The sequence below is a fragment of the Salvia splendens genome, chromosome 3 (genome assembly GCF_004379255.2).
Source record: "Salvia splendens isolate huo1 chromosome 3, SspV2, whole genome shotgun sequence".
NCBI lineage: Eukaryota > Viridiplantae > Streptophyta > Magnoliopsida > Lamiales > Lamiaceae > Salvia > Salvia splendens.
Genome location: NC_056034.1, coordinates 4,426,741 through 4,443,937, shown reverse-complemented (window position 1 = coordinate 4,443,937; position 17,197 = coordinate 4,426,741). Strand labels below are relative to the sequence as shown.

The 17,197-nt window shown below is 36.4% G+C and overlaps 1 protein-coding gene and 1 pseudogene across 1 annotated transcript; both read left to right on the top strand.

The window, feature by feature from the left end:
* Positions 1–9,362: 9,362 nt before the first annotated feature.
* Positions 9,363–13,436, top strand: LOC121794466 (annotated as a pseudogene).
* Positions 13,437–15,795: 2,359 nt separating this feature from the next.
* Positions 15,796–16,655, top strand: LOC121793828 (GATA transcription factor 15-like). The gene is made up of 3 exons (XM_042191865.1): positions 15,796–15,951; positions 16,033–16,119; positions 16,195–16,655. Exons 1-3 carry the CDS (start codon positions 15,940–15,942, stop codon positions 16,420–16,422), a joined length of 327 nt encoding a protein of 108 aa, XP_042047799.1. The 5' UTR covers positions 15,796–15,939; the 3' UTR covers positions 16,423–16,655.
* The last annotated feature ends 542 nt before the right edge of the window (positions 16,656–17,197 follow it).

Sequence of the window (17,197 nt, the reverse complement as noted above, 5' to 3'; positions counted from 1 at the left end):
GGTATTTTCGAGATTTTTTCGGTACGATAAGGCCGGTATTTCGGCATTTTGGTATTTTTCCCCAGCCCTAAACATTTACATGTGTATGTATCCTTCGTTGTATAAGTATAAAGGGATATTGGTCCCTAAAATTATGAACTTTGGTTAAAATTTGGTATTTTTTATGAGCTTTAAAATTAGCGTAGAATATCACAAACTTTGCACGTTGTTTGGTATTTTCCAAACTTACCCAAATAAGATATTTTTCATCAAAATCTTATTTTACGTTGGCAACCGTGATATAGTTTATGATATTTTAAACCACTTTTTAAGTTCATAACAAGTATGATAAAAAATCACGTAGAAAAACACATTGATTTAATTGTGTCAAGTAAGATAAAAAAAAGACTCCGTTAGTCAAATATGGTGATAGACATGCCGTGGGAAATACCAAACAAAGTGCAAAGTTTGTGATATTCTATGCCAAATTTAATGTTCGTGGGAAATACCAAATTTTAGCCAAAGTTCATGATTTTAGGGAACAATATCCCAAGTATAAATTAGTACTTATAGGGGGTGTTCGGTTTGCAAGATTGTATCCGGGATTAAATTTGTAGTGTGTTTGGTTCAAGAGATTCAATCTCATAACTCAATCCTAGATGAATAATCATGGGATAATTAGTCATGACTAATCCCCTATGACTAAAATAATCTCACAACTAAATCATATATTATATTTTGGTACTATTTTATCTTGGAAACCGAATGATGTGGATTATTTTAGTCATAGGGGGTTAGCTATGACTAATTATCCCATGATTATCCATCTAGGATTGAGTTGTGGGGTTGAATCTCATGAACCAAACACACTACAAATTGAATCTCGGATACAATCTTCTAAACCGAACACCCCCTAATTAATAATCATAGATCTTATCATTCGAATGATGTGGATTAATTCTTTTTTTTGTTTGACCACAGGTGTTCCGACTTCGGCGGAATCGGATTAATCCTGCTTGACCGGGCTTGCGGATTAAGGCCGAAAGTCTCCCAGCGGGTGGTGATGTGGATTAATTCTTACTATGTACTAATTTCTTATACGAGTTTTATTTGATCCTTTCCAATATATACATAGTTATGTGAAAGAGTTAAATGGCCTGATGTAGTTATTACAGTACATTAATTTAACTTAAATTAAACTCCAGGTACAATGAATATTCACACAGCCGCCCATAGTGATCATCATATTTTGTGACGCCCCGAAATTTCATTCATTTCTTTTGAGATAAATCAGATTTATTAGCTTAATTAATTTCCTTTAGAAGACGTGTAATCGTAGAATCCTCGTGTATTTTCGACTTTGGGGTAATCTAAGTATTAGTGTTGTTGGAAGAAATAAAGTGCAAGGAGGAAGAAATAAAGTGCAAGGAAATTTAAGTTTGAAGAATAAAAGTAGAGGATATACTTTTATTAGATAAATACTTAGAGGAATTATATACGGGTAGTACATGCGTACATGAGGAGATTTCCTACAAACATACACTCTAGTCTACTCTTAAAAGAGGCTACACTTAGACAAAGAAAATTACCCAACTACATTCTACAAGTACAATACTAGGAATAGGCTTTTAGGGCATCATTAACGCTTGGGGCCGGGCCGCAAAAAGCGAGTCCTGGCCCGGGCGTTGCGTTGGATGAGCGGATATTGCAGCCTGGGCCAGTCCCGGGGCCGCCAGTCCCGGGGCCGCAGTTGCGGCCTGAGGACACTCCAGGGGGCCCGGCCTAGGGTTAATTGTTTCGGTACGGGCCGCAAACCTCCAAAAAAATTTTTTTTTTTTTTTTTTTAAATATTTTTTTGCCTATTTGTACTCATTTCTACAACATTCTTTCACCAATTTCTCCATTTCTATCATCTAAATTATTTCAATATTTTTTCTAGGAATTGTAATTTTTATTTTCTAGGGCTTAATAAAAATTTTTTCTAGGATTTGTAATTTTCTTTTTTCGACTGAACAATGTATTTTCCCGGCTTGAATTGTTCAACGTATTGCATTTACGAGTAAAATATGTTGAAGTTGTGAATAGTGTCATTTATTAGTTGCGGCTCGGGTTGGGGCCTGCAGGGTTAGAGCAGTTGTGGTCTGAGACTCAAATTTAGAGGAATGATGATGTGGATGAGACTTGTGGCCTGATTCAGATCCAGGGTTAATGATGCTCTTAGCCACTTTGAGAAACAACCAATAGAGATGAAGAGATGACATATGCAAAATCTTCCTCTTCCTCTTCCCCTTCTCGATCTTGAGCAGCCGCCGCACTCCAAAGTTGACAGCCAATACTACTCCTTGGACAGCCTTGGACACCAAGGAATCCTGCAATTTTACGCAAAAGAGGTTAGAATGGAATCTGAAAAAGGGAGGCAGCTCGACGGAGTGAGGAGCAGAGTGGGCATCAACATCACACAGTAAGACCAAGCAATCTCAGTCTCAAGATCACAACTTTAGAACACTATGACCACAATATAGGGAGCTTCTACCATAAACCCCAAAGAGCAAGATACAATAATCAATGTCACAAGATTAAGAATTCGATCACAACCATAGTCAATGCTTTTAAATCACATGGTTGGTGCCAGAACTCAAAAGAAATTGAGTAGAAGGGGAAAGGGGAGAGGACTTAGCTTAGGGAATGGGCTGTCCGACGGAGTAGCGACAGGGATCTCGACGGAGGCAGCCGACGCGGGTGTGACTGCCTCGCGGAGGGAACGACAGCAGTGCTCCGGCAGCAATGCTGAACCACCGTGGAAGGGAGCGAGAGAGCCGGAGACGGCGCGTGCAGCAGCGCTGCCCGCCGGCGATGTTCAAATCGTCGCAGAGAGAGGCGATGCCTCCTCCATAGCGGTCACTCCGTCGGAGACTGCAGGAGCACCACCGGGAAAGGAGAGGACCGGCGGTGAGCTCGGTGGCGAGTGAATTTCAGAAGAAAGAGGAAGTAGGCGCCGGTGCTTCATTCTTAATTTAGGGATTCTAATTTTGAGAAGAAAGAGGGGTTGAGAGAGAAATCAAATTGGGAATGTGAAATTAGGGAGAAAGTCACGATGGAGGAGGTGAGTAAATGGGTCACTGCTTTGGGCCTAAGGCAAATAAAGTTGCTGGACCAGTTTAATTATTGGGCTAAGTCCCATTTGAATTAATTAAGAGTCTATTTTATGATGGGCCACCTTATTGTTTAATTTGGGGCAGTGAGCTAATGAAGGATTTGGGGCGAAAATTATTTAGCCTGACGGACGGACTTGATTAATTAAGATGGCCTAGAAATTAATAGTTTAGGCCGAGAATTCCATGCTGGACCGAGATTAATAGTTACTATCCAATAGGATGCATGCATTCTTTCAAGAGAAATAGTTCAAGTACTAATTAGCGCTACGCTATTTAATTTCAAAGGATAAATTGCTCAATGGCAAGTGAGACCAAAGTGAGTAATTGAGTTGAGACATAAGCATATCATATGGGTTTTCTTTTAATATCCATCACTATAGTGTGGATATAAAGCAAATACTTGTGAAAATTATGTGAAATCACCTATCTCAAAATGGAACAGTGATTATTTTCAAGTTATTGTCATGCCATAAAATATTTGTTTTGAGGCCTATCGGTTCCCAATAGGACCGCAAATCCTGTTCGAAATAACGTGCACAGGTGCTGTGAGCCATCTAAGGTTGGCCGGCCATGGTGTCCGTTGAAAGTGGCCACCTTCACGGTACATGTTTCTCAGATTTGGCGAGAGTTATGGAGAACTTAGACTGCAGTCGGACTTTTAAGATCACAAAAGAATTTAGTATGCTTGGCCATTTTAAGAAAAACCCATGTGTGATACTGTTGATGGATGACAACTATATAATGTATGTTTTGATTTTCGACATGTGTCCACTGAGTACTCCTGTACTCAACCCTGCATGTATTTATAAATGTGCATGTTGAACGTCAAGAGGATGGAGTAATGATTGGAGTCGATGTTATTAAATAATCAAGTGGATCTTCCCACGATTCGTGTCTTCATACACGAAGTCGTTTAGTATGGGCTTATTCCGCTGCTCTTTTGTGAAATGAGAAATCTTAGAACCTCACCATCGAACTCTAATTTATTGTTGTGATGTTTATTCTATTTCTAAGACCATGTAATTGTATATTTGGCTTCTTTTCTATGATATCTATTCGAATCGGTCGTTGGGCAAGTTTCTCAAGTTCTACTCATTTTCTTTCCCCGCTTCTTTTATCCTCCTTGTTAGTCGCGGTTTACCCGATTTCGCTATCCTTAGCAAAATGCGATCGTGACATATTTAATTTGGTTAGTCCTTTTAATTAAATCAATAATAATTTAAATAGGCTAGTGTTAGTGTATTGATTCCTAGCTTATTATACCAAAGGTATCCATCTACAGACATTCTTCATGCTGATTTGTAGGTACCTTGAAAGTGGAACAACTAACACATAGATTTAAAGTCGCTTCATTCTTCCATACGACCATACCCAAAGAGAATGTATTTGATTCTTAATTAATTGTATTTAAACCAAATCAAGTTGAACAGGCAATACAGTGATTTTATTCATAGCCTTCATTACTCATTACAACTTTCATTTTAAAAAATAATAAAAATAAGTAATAATTTAGGTCAAGTATGCCAATAAATTAATAACAATACGTAAATAGCATCAAATGTTTATATAATGAAACAATTATAACATCAATTAACAACTGAAATTTTCTTCTTCTAGAAAAACAAGAGTAATAATTTTAAATATCAGTCTTAAATGATATCTTTTCCAATATTTTAGAAAAATAATTTATCTTGTATTTTTATCTCGTTAATGTGCTAATAGCAAATTATAATAAAATGCATATAAGTATAATATGTACTCCTGATGTATCAGTATACTTCGAAACACGAGATAACAAATGTAAAACAATCATATAAGAAAATGTACTATTACGTACTTTCCACAAACAAAAGAGAAATAAAGAGAGAGATTACATTATAGGAGCATAAAATATTAGTTGTACATTAATTCCTTTCTTAGACCAACATTCACCACAACAATTAATTAATGTACTACTATAATGTAAGAACAATTTAAGCAAAACGAAAAAAAAATAGTATGTAGAATAATAAGGAAGTACATATAGAATAATATTCCTCTTATATAAAACTCAATAGCCGTGAATAATCTCAGAGCACTTCTTCTTGATCCAACAAAACCCTTTTGTGATAGAAACTTTCATCCTACCTTCAACTCCGTAAAACCTATACGCGGCTACCCTTTTCCTCCTCTTCATCTGGCGGCTGCGGCGCTTCGCGGCCTTGCTCGACCGATTCGCTGCTGCGTGAATCGGTGGCGACTCGGATCGATTGGCTCCGTTCACAATGTCGATCCTCATCAAACCTGGCCACCCGCTGCCTTCCATATTTTTGACAAGGTGATGATTTTGGGATGTGAAATATACTATAGTAGTTATTTAAATGCATTTATTTGCGTTATTTTATAATAGTTTATTACAGTGTCGTGCTAGCCTCGATCATTATAGTTTATCCTTTTTGTGATTGATTAAGTTGACGATGCCGATTCGGACACTTTGTATTGCAGACTAAATCTTGAATGGCTACTTCTTTTATTTGATTCTGTAATTTTCTATTTAAAGAGTGTATTAATATAGATTATAGATCATCCTAAGGACTCATAACGAACATGGATCAGTGACATTTATATTAAATCAATTGATTTTCAACGAATATTGAGGTTATTAGTTAGACCATTAACAGTGGGACGCCCTAAGGCACGCCACGTCATCAGTTTTATCCTTCTACCCTTCACCTGCAGTGTGGCGCCCTAAGGCGCGCCACGTCATCAGTTGTACTATTGTTTTGTTTAATTAATTTAAATATTTTCAAATATAGTATGCAAACGAAAATTAATAAAAAAAGAACGAGTAATTAAAAACCGGCGAATATTGATTACAGAAAAAGTTACACGATTCAAGTTACACTAAAAACCGGCTAATCAAAAAATGAAACCGCTTGTCATCGTCCGCGGAGCCCACAATGCGGCGGACGATGGCGCGGACGATAGGCTATCGTCCGTGCTATACGCTGCGGACGATGTATCCGCCATGAGCATCGGGCACGCCCGATGCCAGGCACCCACAATGGTGCCATCGTCCGCGCCCGAGGACGATGGACGCCATCGGGCGCCCCATTGTGGGTGCTCTTAGGCAGGCTGGGATGCCAGTTCAACATATGGCTTGGGCCTTGGTGGGCTAATCCAACCCAACTGCCTTAGCCCAACCAAAAATTGAAAATGTATCTTATTGGACACTGCCATTTCTGAGATCTTATTTCTTTTTGCAGGAATGTCAAACGGAGAAGATTAAGCACCACAATATGCAACAATGCACTATCACTATCACTATCACATAATTTTGGTATTCAGAAATTGAAACTAATGCAATTACCTTTCCTATACTATGTGAGAGAGAAGAGAATTAATGATATGCTACAACTATTTAAATATTTCTGAACTCATATGAGAAATACTGCTAATTTTTTTCAGGTTCATCAGCAAGGCTAACTTTGCTGAGTCTACTTGGTCGTCTGTTGTTGTTAATAATTCTGAGCTGTCTACCCCTTCTCCGCGGTTGGCTTGACCCATATACTGCCCTTCGTGCTACTGCTTTCCTCACACTGGATTCAGTTAGTATTTCTCCAGTGTGTGTGTGTTGCCAGATCTCAGCAGCATCGCTTTCGTTGCTACCATAGTTTATAGTAGCGATTTCACCACCTTCTTCTGTTTCCATCTTTGAAATTACAGATTTGTATATTTTTCTTTGATAAAAATAGGAAGTAGAGATGCTGAGGTGGTGAGAAAATTGTGGGATTAAATACCATTTGATTATTTGGCTGTGTTTGAGTGCAGGCGGCAGTGGGCTGAAAAGGTAAGGAGGTTTTGAAGTGTTTTGAAGCCAAGTTTCCCCTTGGCCGAAAGTCTGTATCTTTTTTTGTCGGCGCAGCTATCTTGAACATGAAGAAAATATGCATACCATTACTAATTACTTGGCCTAAACCATCCCCCACTTAAGTGAACTGAAATATTTTGAAGGTTTTTATTTCCCTAAACTTGATTTCATAAGTGAAGTGGTTTGGGTATGCTTAATATAATTTCATGTTAGATTATAAATTTGCTTGTCATAATGTTTCCACCTAGCCATTAATAAGCACAGTTATAATTTTTTTTGGTGATAAATGGAATGATTTTTAAAGACATTAGAGCATCCACTACGCTGTCTCCCCACCGTCCCTTAAACTACTATTTGAGGGTCCCACTGTACTTTTTTACTCCGTCCCTTAACTAAGGGACAGAACCTGCAACGCTCCGTCCCTTAACCGGCCATTTAATTACTATTCATTCAATTTCATTTTTTATTTTTATTTCCAACCCAATTCAATTAAAACAAACACACTTCATTAAAATTAAAATAACATTACAACATAAAATAAAAATACAACTTAAAATTCAAAAATATAAAAAAAGACATAATTAAAATCCTAAAAAATAAAAATGACATAATTTAAAATACAATTTTATAGAGACATCCTTGAATGTTTTATGTTTCACTTTCGATGTGGGACAAAATCATTCAAGGATGTCTCTATAAAAGAATAACAACCAAGAATGAGTTTGTCCCACATCGAAAGTAAGACATAAAACATTCAAGGATGTCTCTATAAATGAGAAACAACCAAGAATGTTTTTGTCCTTTATAAAAGAGAAACAACCAAGAATGATTTCATAAATCCGCAAGCCCATCAAATATATATGGGCTATTACGAATTTCTTGTATTCATTTATTTGTAAAAATTGTTTTTAAATATAAAAATAATTTTTATAAATAAAAAGTATTTTTTAAAAAATTCGATTTAAAAAAAAAATGATTTATTGCGTCAGCGTGACGACGCCCACTCGCGGGCCGGCGAGTGGGTGTCACGCATGGCGCAGGGGCGCGCCACGGCGCGTGGCGTGACAGCCCGTCCCGTGTCTCGCATGCACGGGTCGCGGGAAGGGACGATATGCCGCAACGCGTCGCGCGAGCGTTCCGTCCCTCCGCGACGAAACGCGGGACGGTGGCGCGCCGTGTTGCGGGTGCCCTTAATGATATGATGTAATTTAAAAGTAGTATTATCTGGATGTTAAAGAGGCCGGTTCAATGAGTCTGGGTTAGCCTATTTGGATAGCTGGTTAATCAGGTAAAGATTTCAATCATAACCCAAAGCATTCGAGATTTGGACTAGCACATTGGGTCACTCCAACTAAAAGCTACTAATAAGGAAAATATTTGTAGTATTTTTATTCTTAAGAAACTTATATGTCTATTGCATACACATAAGAAGATTTGCAAAGTAAGATAAGAAATACGGGATTCGTGTCAAGATAAGCTCAAATAAGGGTTTTCTCGTTGTTATTTGGTAGACAAGAAATAAGGCATAAATGCTATCCGACCAAATTTGTGAGATACATATCCTTATATTTTGAGAAAAAAACTGCGGGCTTGGATGAGCCATAGAGGGATAACACATGCTTACATGATATGTTAACTACGATACTAAACACTTGAAAATAGTCATATAAGTATTTATATCTAGGCATTACCAGTTTATCAAAGCCCCTAGTGTAAAAATATAAAAAAAACTGTGACATTGGATAAAAATGTTTTGCCCGAATTTTATGACATACCCGATTTTGGTATGGTATACTACTGTACCATTATATAAGAGTATTATAAATATATTTATTATATATATATAAAAATATATATTCAGCATTCACAATATGGAGTACCATTTTAAGGCATATATTGATGTCATTATATATGAGATATATAGTAAATTTCGGTATTTATTGTAATTTACGGTACATACAGAAATTTTGACATTTCGAGATACACATCGATATATGAAAATTCATATTGTTATCATATTTTTTTTAGTATCACGCTGTTTCAAAAATTACGGTATAACTAAACTTCATTCTTTTCAATACAAAGAGTCTGATATTTAAATATTATGGTATTTTTAACACCCCTACAATTAACTCAAATTAGTGATGATGTTCATAATGGAATTTTCGAGCCTGGTGGGGCGTTGTCCATTTGCTTGGGCCGTGATCTTATTAATGGACTTTTTTCCGAGCCAGGTGGGGCGTTGTCCATTTACTTGGGCCTAAGATAGACCGAACCTGGAAATTAAAGACTATGAAGCCATTTTCAACGAATCAATTGGACATAATTAATTATAATTATAATTATAATTAATCATAATCCGTCAGAGAAAAGCCGTTTACTTATTAACTGGTGTGCTCGCTCGCACTCTCTCATTTCTCCTTCCTTTTGGTGCGTCGGAACAATGTCGTTGAGGCCGAGCGCCAGAACGGAGGTCCGCCGGAACCGGTACAAGGTGTCCGTCGACGCGGAGGAAGGCCGCCGCCGCCGGGAGGATAACATGGTGGAGATCCGGAAGAGTAAGAGGGAGGAGAACTTGCAGAAGCAGCGGCGCGAGGGCCTTCAGCCGCAGCAATTCCAGCCTGCAGTCGCTGTTCCACAGCTCGACAAGAAGGTAGAATCCATCACCTGATTGAACCGAATCGTTTCCTTTTTCCTGACTTTGAATGGATTGCTTTAGGGTTTTTGATCCGATCATGTTGGATTTAGTGGTTTTGTTTGATTGTTGATTAGCTGCTGCCTAACAGTAAAGGCTTTAATGTCACTCTGTTCCTTGTGTTTATAGTTCCAAGTTATAGAATAAGATCAAAAATTCTCTAGATGTTGGGAGTGATCTTCCCTATACATTGCTTGTATGTGATTGATACAGACCGAACAGGAGAACTCATCTCAAAAGACTAGCCTGTTAGGAGAGAGAGCTCATTTAGTCTATATACCCCACATCAGTTGTCCTCACAACCGATGTGGGAATTGAGTCCGTAACAGTGATTCAATTGAGTTTGAGTTCTATATAGCTTGTAGACAGTTGTGTAAGTCGTAATTAAATTAATTTGGTGGATCAAGTGAAACGTACAGTACATGATACATCATGATGTATTTGTATTCTTTCTCCAGTTGCAAAGTCTCCCTGGAATGATTGCTGGGATTTGGTCGGATGATGCTACTCTGCAACTTGAAGCCACGACCCAGTTCCGCAAGCTTCTTTCGATAGGTAAGCAAATATTTCATGTTTAGGAGATTTTCTCCTGATTGCTATCTGTATATTTCTTTTTGTTGAAGGTCATTGGGTTTATTATGGTAATTTTGTTTGGACAGAGCGGAATCCGCTGATTGAGGAAGTAATAAAGTCTGGAGTAGTTCCCCGCTTTGTGGAGTTTCTTGCCAGAGATGATTATCCTCAGCTTCAGGTCTAAGCTTTTGTCGAATAATTCTGTGCAGTTTGTCTCCTAATAAATATGCTCATATGATGTGTTCTCAAGTAGTAGCTTTCCCAATATTCTAGTTTGAGGCAGCGTGGGCGCTCACAAACATTGCCTCTGGGACATCTGAGCATACAAAAGTCGTGATTGACCATAATGCTGTTCCCATTTTTGTGAGACTTCTTAGTTCTCCGAGTGATGATGTCCGTGAACAGGTACTTAAAATTTATAAGTGAGTGCTTATACGGTCTATTTGGGACTTAAATTCTGCTCCAGTTCTAATCTGAGTATTGCTCAGTTGTGTTGCTGACTGCATGTTTTTTCCAAACATTGACAATTATTCAGGCTTATGGCCACTGGGAAATGTTGCTGGTGACTCACCAAAGTGTCGTGATCTTGTGCTTAGTTACGGAGTTTTAGCACCTCTGCTGGCGCAATTTAGTGATCAGGCAAAGCTATCTATGCTTTGGAACGCAACATGGACACTGTCAAATTTCTGCAGGTGAAAGCCACAACCGCAGTTTGAGAGCTGGTTTGTACATTATATTAATCAAGATGCCTCTGTATGATGTTTGCTTGATTTCAACCTCTCATTTTTTTATGTTCACTGACAGGTGAAACCAGCACTACCTGCTCTTACACATCTTATACATACGACTGATGAGGAAGTCCTCACGGATGCGTGCTGGGCACTTTCATATTTATCTGATGGCACCAATGATAAAATCCAAGCTGTGATCGACGCTCACGTGTGCTCTCGGTTGGCTGAGCTGTTAATGTAAGTTACAACTCATATGATATTATTCCTATACAATGTGCTTAGGGTTGGCAGAACTTTTTAGTCTTGACTGGTCTCTTTAACTGTTTCTGTCCTTTTAGGCATCCTTCTCCATCTGTTTTGGTTCCTGCTCTGCGCACTGTTGGTAATATTGTGACGGTGACGATGTCCAAACTCAGGTTTGCAGTTGAATTTGTTTATTTTAATTTCTGGCAAGAGAGTGTTGTTTTTGTTGGGATAAGTTATGTGGTTATAAAGTTATGCTTGTAGTATTTTAAACCTGCACACTCCTTGTGCACGCCATAAGAGGCACTGGAAGAAGAAATAAATGAAATCAAGAATTTAGAAGGGTATCACTATATTGTAAATTGTAAAGCTATTTTATGAAGTTTTGGGCACACTTGCAAAAGATCTATGGCATATTTTCTTGTCTTTGCGAAACTATTGTCTGTTGTGAGCTATCTTTGAGCCCTTCTCCTTACATTTACCCCTATTTTTGTTGTGCAACTATAGTTTGGCATTACTACCTCCATCCTTTAAAATAGAATTTTTGGAAACAAAATGGGTTTTAATGCACAATTGGTAAAATAAGGTAGAAGAATTGGTAAAGTAAGAGATAGGGAAAGAAAAATGGGTAAAGTAAGAGATAGGGAAAGAAAAATGGGTAAAGTAAGAGAGAGGAAGAGAGAAAATAGTGGAAGTAGTTTAGTGGATTGTGGGCCCACTTCCTAAAATAAAGATTTGAAAGTTTCTATTTTTAAGGGACGGACTAAAATGGAAATAGTTTCCATTTTTAAGGGACGGAGGTAGTATAGTTTTATAATGTGGTTAACTCGTCTGTTGCAGGTTATCATTGATAATAGGGCTCTTCCTTGTTTGCTTAACTTGTTGACACAAAATTACAAGAAAAGCATTAAGAAGGAAGCCTGTTGGACTATCTCAAACATCACTGCAAGAAATAGAGATCGAATTCATTTCTTGGAATATTAACTGAAGTGCTGGGACATTTGTCTTTGTTTTGTTTCATTATCATCCATTCATGTGGAAGAATGCTCAGTTTGACGAATCAGGCTATATTGTTATTTGTCTATTTGTTAAAGTATATCAGATTATCCTTTCCTTGTTAATGACTGAGGTCTTGCACTGAATGAGCAGGCTATGATTGAGGCCGGTCTCATTGCCCCTCTTGTTACTTTGCTTCAAACTGCCGAGTTTGATATAAAGAAAGAAGCTGCTTGGGCTATTTCAAATACCACTTCTGGTGGAACTCATGAGCAAATCAAGTAAATTATTTTATCAATGTTGTCGCATTTATCATTGATTGTAATCCGCATCAGAAGCTGAGTTAACTTATGTGGCAGGTTCTTGGTACGTGAGGGGTGTATAAAGCCACTTTGTGATCTCCTGATTTGTCCTGACCCAAGAATTGCCACGGTGTGCTTAGAAGGTCTTGAAAACATTTTGAAGGTTGGAGAAGCAGACAAAAATCAAGGGAACTCCGGAGACGTGAATGTTTTTGCTCAGATGATTGATGATGCAGAGGGTCTGGAGAAGATTGAAAATCTTCAAAGTCACGATAATAATGAAATTTATGAGAAGGCAGTCAAGATACTTGAAACATACTGGTTAGAGGAAGACGATGAGCAGTTGGTCTCTGGTGATGCTGCACAAGATGGGTTCAATTTTGGAGGTGGTGATCTTCCTGTTCCTTCTGGGGGTTTCAAGTTTGGTTGAAGGTAAAGTCTTAATCCACTTATTTGTTTTATGGAGTAGTATATACTTTTGTTGTTCAAATTTCAGTAAGCAAGGATGTAATGTACGTAGATGTTAAAATTTACAGGAGGCATTATATTTATCCCGTTATGCTCAAAAGTGTTTCTGAGCTGGCTAGTTGAATAGTCATCAGAGTCCTTGAACTGCAAGTTAGAGTCACAGTTGAAGAGAAGCAGTTCATCTTAGCTTAGCCATCTATGGCTGTTGAATACTACAGAGGGTCATTGTGATATTATCAGCCGGTTCGCGATGAGCTGTTAGTTTTGACAACTTTTGTGATGCAACGCAAAACTGCCATGAAAGTTGCACTTTGTATTTAGTCTTCTTTTCGTGAGGGCAGCATAATGTTTTGTTGAAGTATACACACACGTATGCCACTTTTAGGTGTAGGTTAATTAGTTTGATCTTGAAAATTTTGTTTGCACGTGATTCGTAATCTTTCACTTTCTAGGCCAATCCGACGTGGCCAATCGATGGGGAGACAAATCTTAACTTGATTCATAAAGTCGATCATTCTACTAGCTAGGTTAATCTAACTATGTTTTCAATATTTTCACAAAGTAAAAGTAATTTAGAATGTACTGTACATTTTAGAAAGTCTTAATATAACCCAATAGATAGTGAAGTGTTTCTTTAAGTGGAAAGAGCTATGGACCATTGTGTTTCATACCACAACCTGAGTAACAACCTGCCACATGTTGTGTCATTGTTTTTTACCCTTTCTTCTAAAAATCCATCATGTGGAGTAGTAGATTATATTATATATTTAATAGGGGTGAAGAAAGATCACATTGAATAGAGAGAATAATGTTTTCGGTCTCAGAAACATGTCTTATTCGAATATACTATATATGCTACTTTAGTCGTTTGATTAAGGAGTATGAGTAATTGAAAATCATCCCATATCACTTTAAGACATCCATCATTTAAATATAGGAAAAGAAATATAAAAAAAATCAAATTGACATAGTAAAATCAAACTGATCCAATGACTGGCAATCTACCAACTAGATTCAAATATCGCAAAATTTTAATTCCACATCACAATCCCAATGGCGTAAAGAATGTCAACTCTATTGCATTGTCATATCAACATATTTCTATGCCCTCTTTCTATTAAATGCGATTCTCCTCTTTTAAGTTTTAACATACACACTTTCTAATTTTCTTTTTTTCTTTGGAATTTATTTATGATGGCTTTTGTAGTTAGGAATAAAGTATACTGGGAGGGGCTCACATATGATTTTATAACATGAGTAAAGTAACTCAAACCCCTCCCCATATCTTGAAGTCTGCATCTTATACTCCCACAAAAAATAGATAAAGTTATAAATGATATAGGTTTTAATGCATAATTGGTAAAGTAAAAGAAAGAAAGGGAAAATGTGGCGAAGGTAGTGTTAGTAAAATGTGAGATCCACATTTAAAATGATGTGTATGGTTAGTATTGGTTTAAAATTTTCTATTTTTAGAATTAGTCTAATTTTAGCGGACGACTCAAAATGATAAAATTTATTACGTTAATCCAATGTTTTAAAAACCGGACCGGACCAGCCGGTTCGACTGGTTCAACCGCGAACCGGTAGGTGGTCCGGTCCGGTTAGCACTATAAAACCAGTGACATGTTCAACCGCCATGAACCGCCGAAACCGGCCGGTCGGACTGGTCTGGCCGGGAACCGGAAACCGGTTCAAATGCTTTTCAAAATTTTATTCTAAAATTTTGGCCTTAATAGGGGTCGAACTCAAGACCTCCCGGTGAACTTACCAACAATTCTACCACTACACCACAAGGACTTCTTGGTAGTAATATGAACATAAATGATTTTCATATGTTAAACACGAAATATTTATCTATATAAACTAATAATCCGTGTTTAATACGTATATATGTATATTAAGATTATGTGATTAATTATATTAAAAGTTTACTACTATTTGATTATATACTAGGAGTATTTACTAAATATATATTTTTAATTTATGTTTATTCATATATCTTTGTGTATAATATTATTTTGCCGCATTACTTTTTGAAAATAATACTATGAACTTATTTATTTTTATACATAAATATTAAATTTTTTATTTACAATAACTTACTACTAGTATAATTTATATATTTAATTATATTTGTTGATAAAAAATTAACAAAATTCTATCATTCACTAAAAATATATTCTTTTTAATTTTATATTCTTTTAAGATATTTCATTTTAATTTTATATATTCTTTTAAGAAATTGTTAATTTTAATATATTTCTTATATTTTAATTATACTTTTACAATCACTAATGTTTTATAATATAGGATTTTATAATTATACATAGAGTTTAATACTAGTTTTTAATATTGTGTATTATAATTTATTATTGTATTTAAACTTAACGTCATTAAATATTCTAATATAGTAGTACAAGACTTGTTTTCTATAATAATACTATTAAATGTATAATACTATAATATTTATTGATAAAACATTTGATTAAATTTTATTATTTACTACTAAATAAATAAATATATATATATATATATATATAAACAGTATTCCGGTTCAACCAATGGTTCGACCAGTGAACCAGTAATGACGCCGGTTCGCTTACCAGTCCGATTTTTAAAACATTACGTTAATCCAACCTGTAATTAGATCGTTCAGCTCGATTAAACTATGAATCAATAGCTTTGTCCATAAGCCTATCGGTCCAATTTTGAGTGTCATTGGCAGATAACTGCAATTTTGGAAGTAGGATAAGGGCAAAACCGTCAATAAAAGAAAAAGGGTAAAGTCAGGTAGGGTTTCGTGTATGTCTGACTAGTCTCCATCTCACTATTTTACATTTCTCTATCCCAAAAAAGAGTACAAGCACACTACCACTCAAAATTACAGACTCATTCATCACTCTAAATAAATCTGTAGATCGAATAGAATCATTCATCCGATCATCGCATGGATCTGAAGGTGACAAATCTACTGATCGCCATTTTTACTACTTTTCTCCGATCATCTTTATTTTAATTTTTAATTTGCCTGAATATCCAGCAACAAATTTCGGAGGAGAAGAAAATCTGCACTGATTGTCGCACCACCAGAACTCCTCTCTGGCGAGGCGGTCCTCACGGACCTAAGGTGAAATGCGATCTAGTATTTTCTTATGATTTAATTTTCACACTGATTTTGATTTTTGATCGGTCGAATCTGTAGTCGTTGTGCAATGCGTGCGGAATCAAGTACAACAAGAGGAGGAGAGAGAGGCTGGGATTGGATACCGGAAACCGGAAAAAGAAGAGGAGCGAAGATCGGAGCAGCAAAGTCGGAGAGATTTTGAAGATGCGATTCATGAGATCAAGTAAGCTGATGAGCAAACTAAGGGAGGAAGAGCAGGCTGCGATTCTGCTCATGGCTCTCTCTTGCGGATCGGTCTCTGCATAGTTCAGTTGTACGTCGCGCTGTTCTTGTAGTACCAGGAGAGACTCTAATGTTTGTAGTGGAGAGTAGTGGAGAGTAGTGTGAGTATGTATGGCTTTTCATTTATTTTATTTTATTTTATTCAATGCTTTCTTTTTATTTTTACTTTTTCTCAGTGAGAATGTGTGATGTAATGTAATCCGCTAACAATGATTGTTTGACTATATTTTTGGAGTTAATTTCTTTACTTTAGTTTATTTGACTTGTACTACTACTATACAGGAAAATTGCTTTTTAGTAAAATTTGGGATCAGAAAGGGATTTCAGTGCTATTACATCAATTAATGACGATGGACCTAACTTGTTCTTTCTTTCCGTTCAAGCAAACAAAATGAGTTTTTTTAGTTACAATCTAAAAAATGAGTTTGTAAAATCTGAAAATGAGTTTTTCTTAATGACAATATTATATTCATAAATCAAATTCGGATAGATTGGAACTTGATACACTTGACTCTGGATATTTTTCATTTTATAAGTTGGTCAACACATACAAAATAAAGCGTTTTTTGTTGTCAATATTCTTCTGTTGTCTAAGAAATAGATGTCTCGAATTCAGTACTAAAAAAAGAAAACCCATTTCAAAATTTTATGAAATAAAATGAATTATTTATCCATAACTTAATGCACTAAGAATTACATCTAACAATTTCTCAAAGATAATATGTAAATGTGTATTTAATGCATAGAAGTAAATAGCTTAGAGCAACTACAACAAAACAAGTTGCGTGTTTGTCTTGTC

Excerpts from the sequence above, each read along its gene's own strand:
- LOC121793828 (XM_042191865.1), top strand. Across the intron at positions 16,120-16,194 it reads GCGGTCCTCACGGACCTAAG|TCGTTGTGCAATGCGTGCGG; the intron begins GTGAAATGCGAT and ends TCGAATCTGTAG.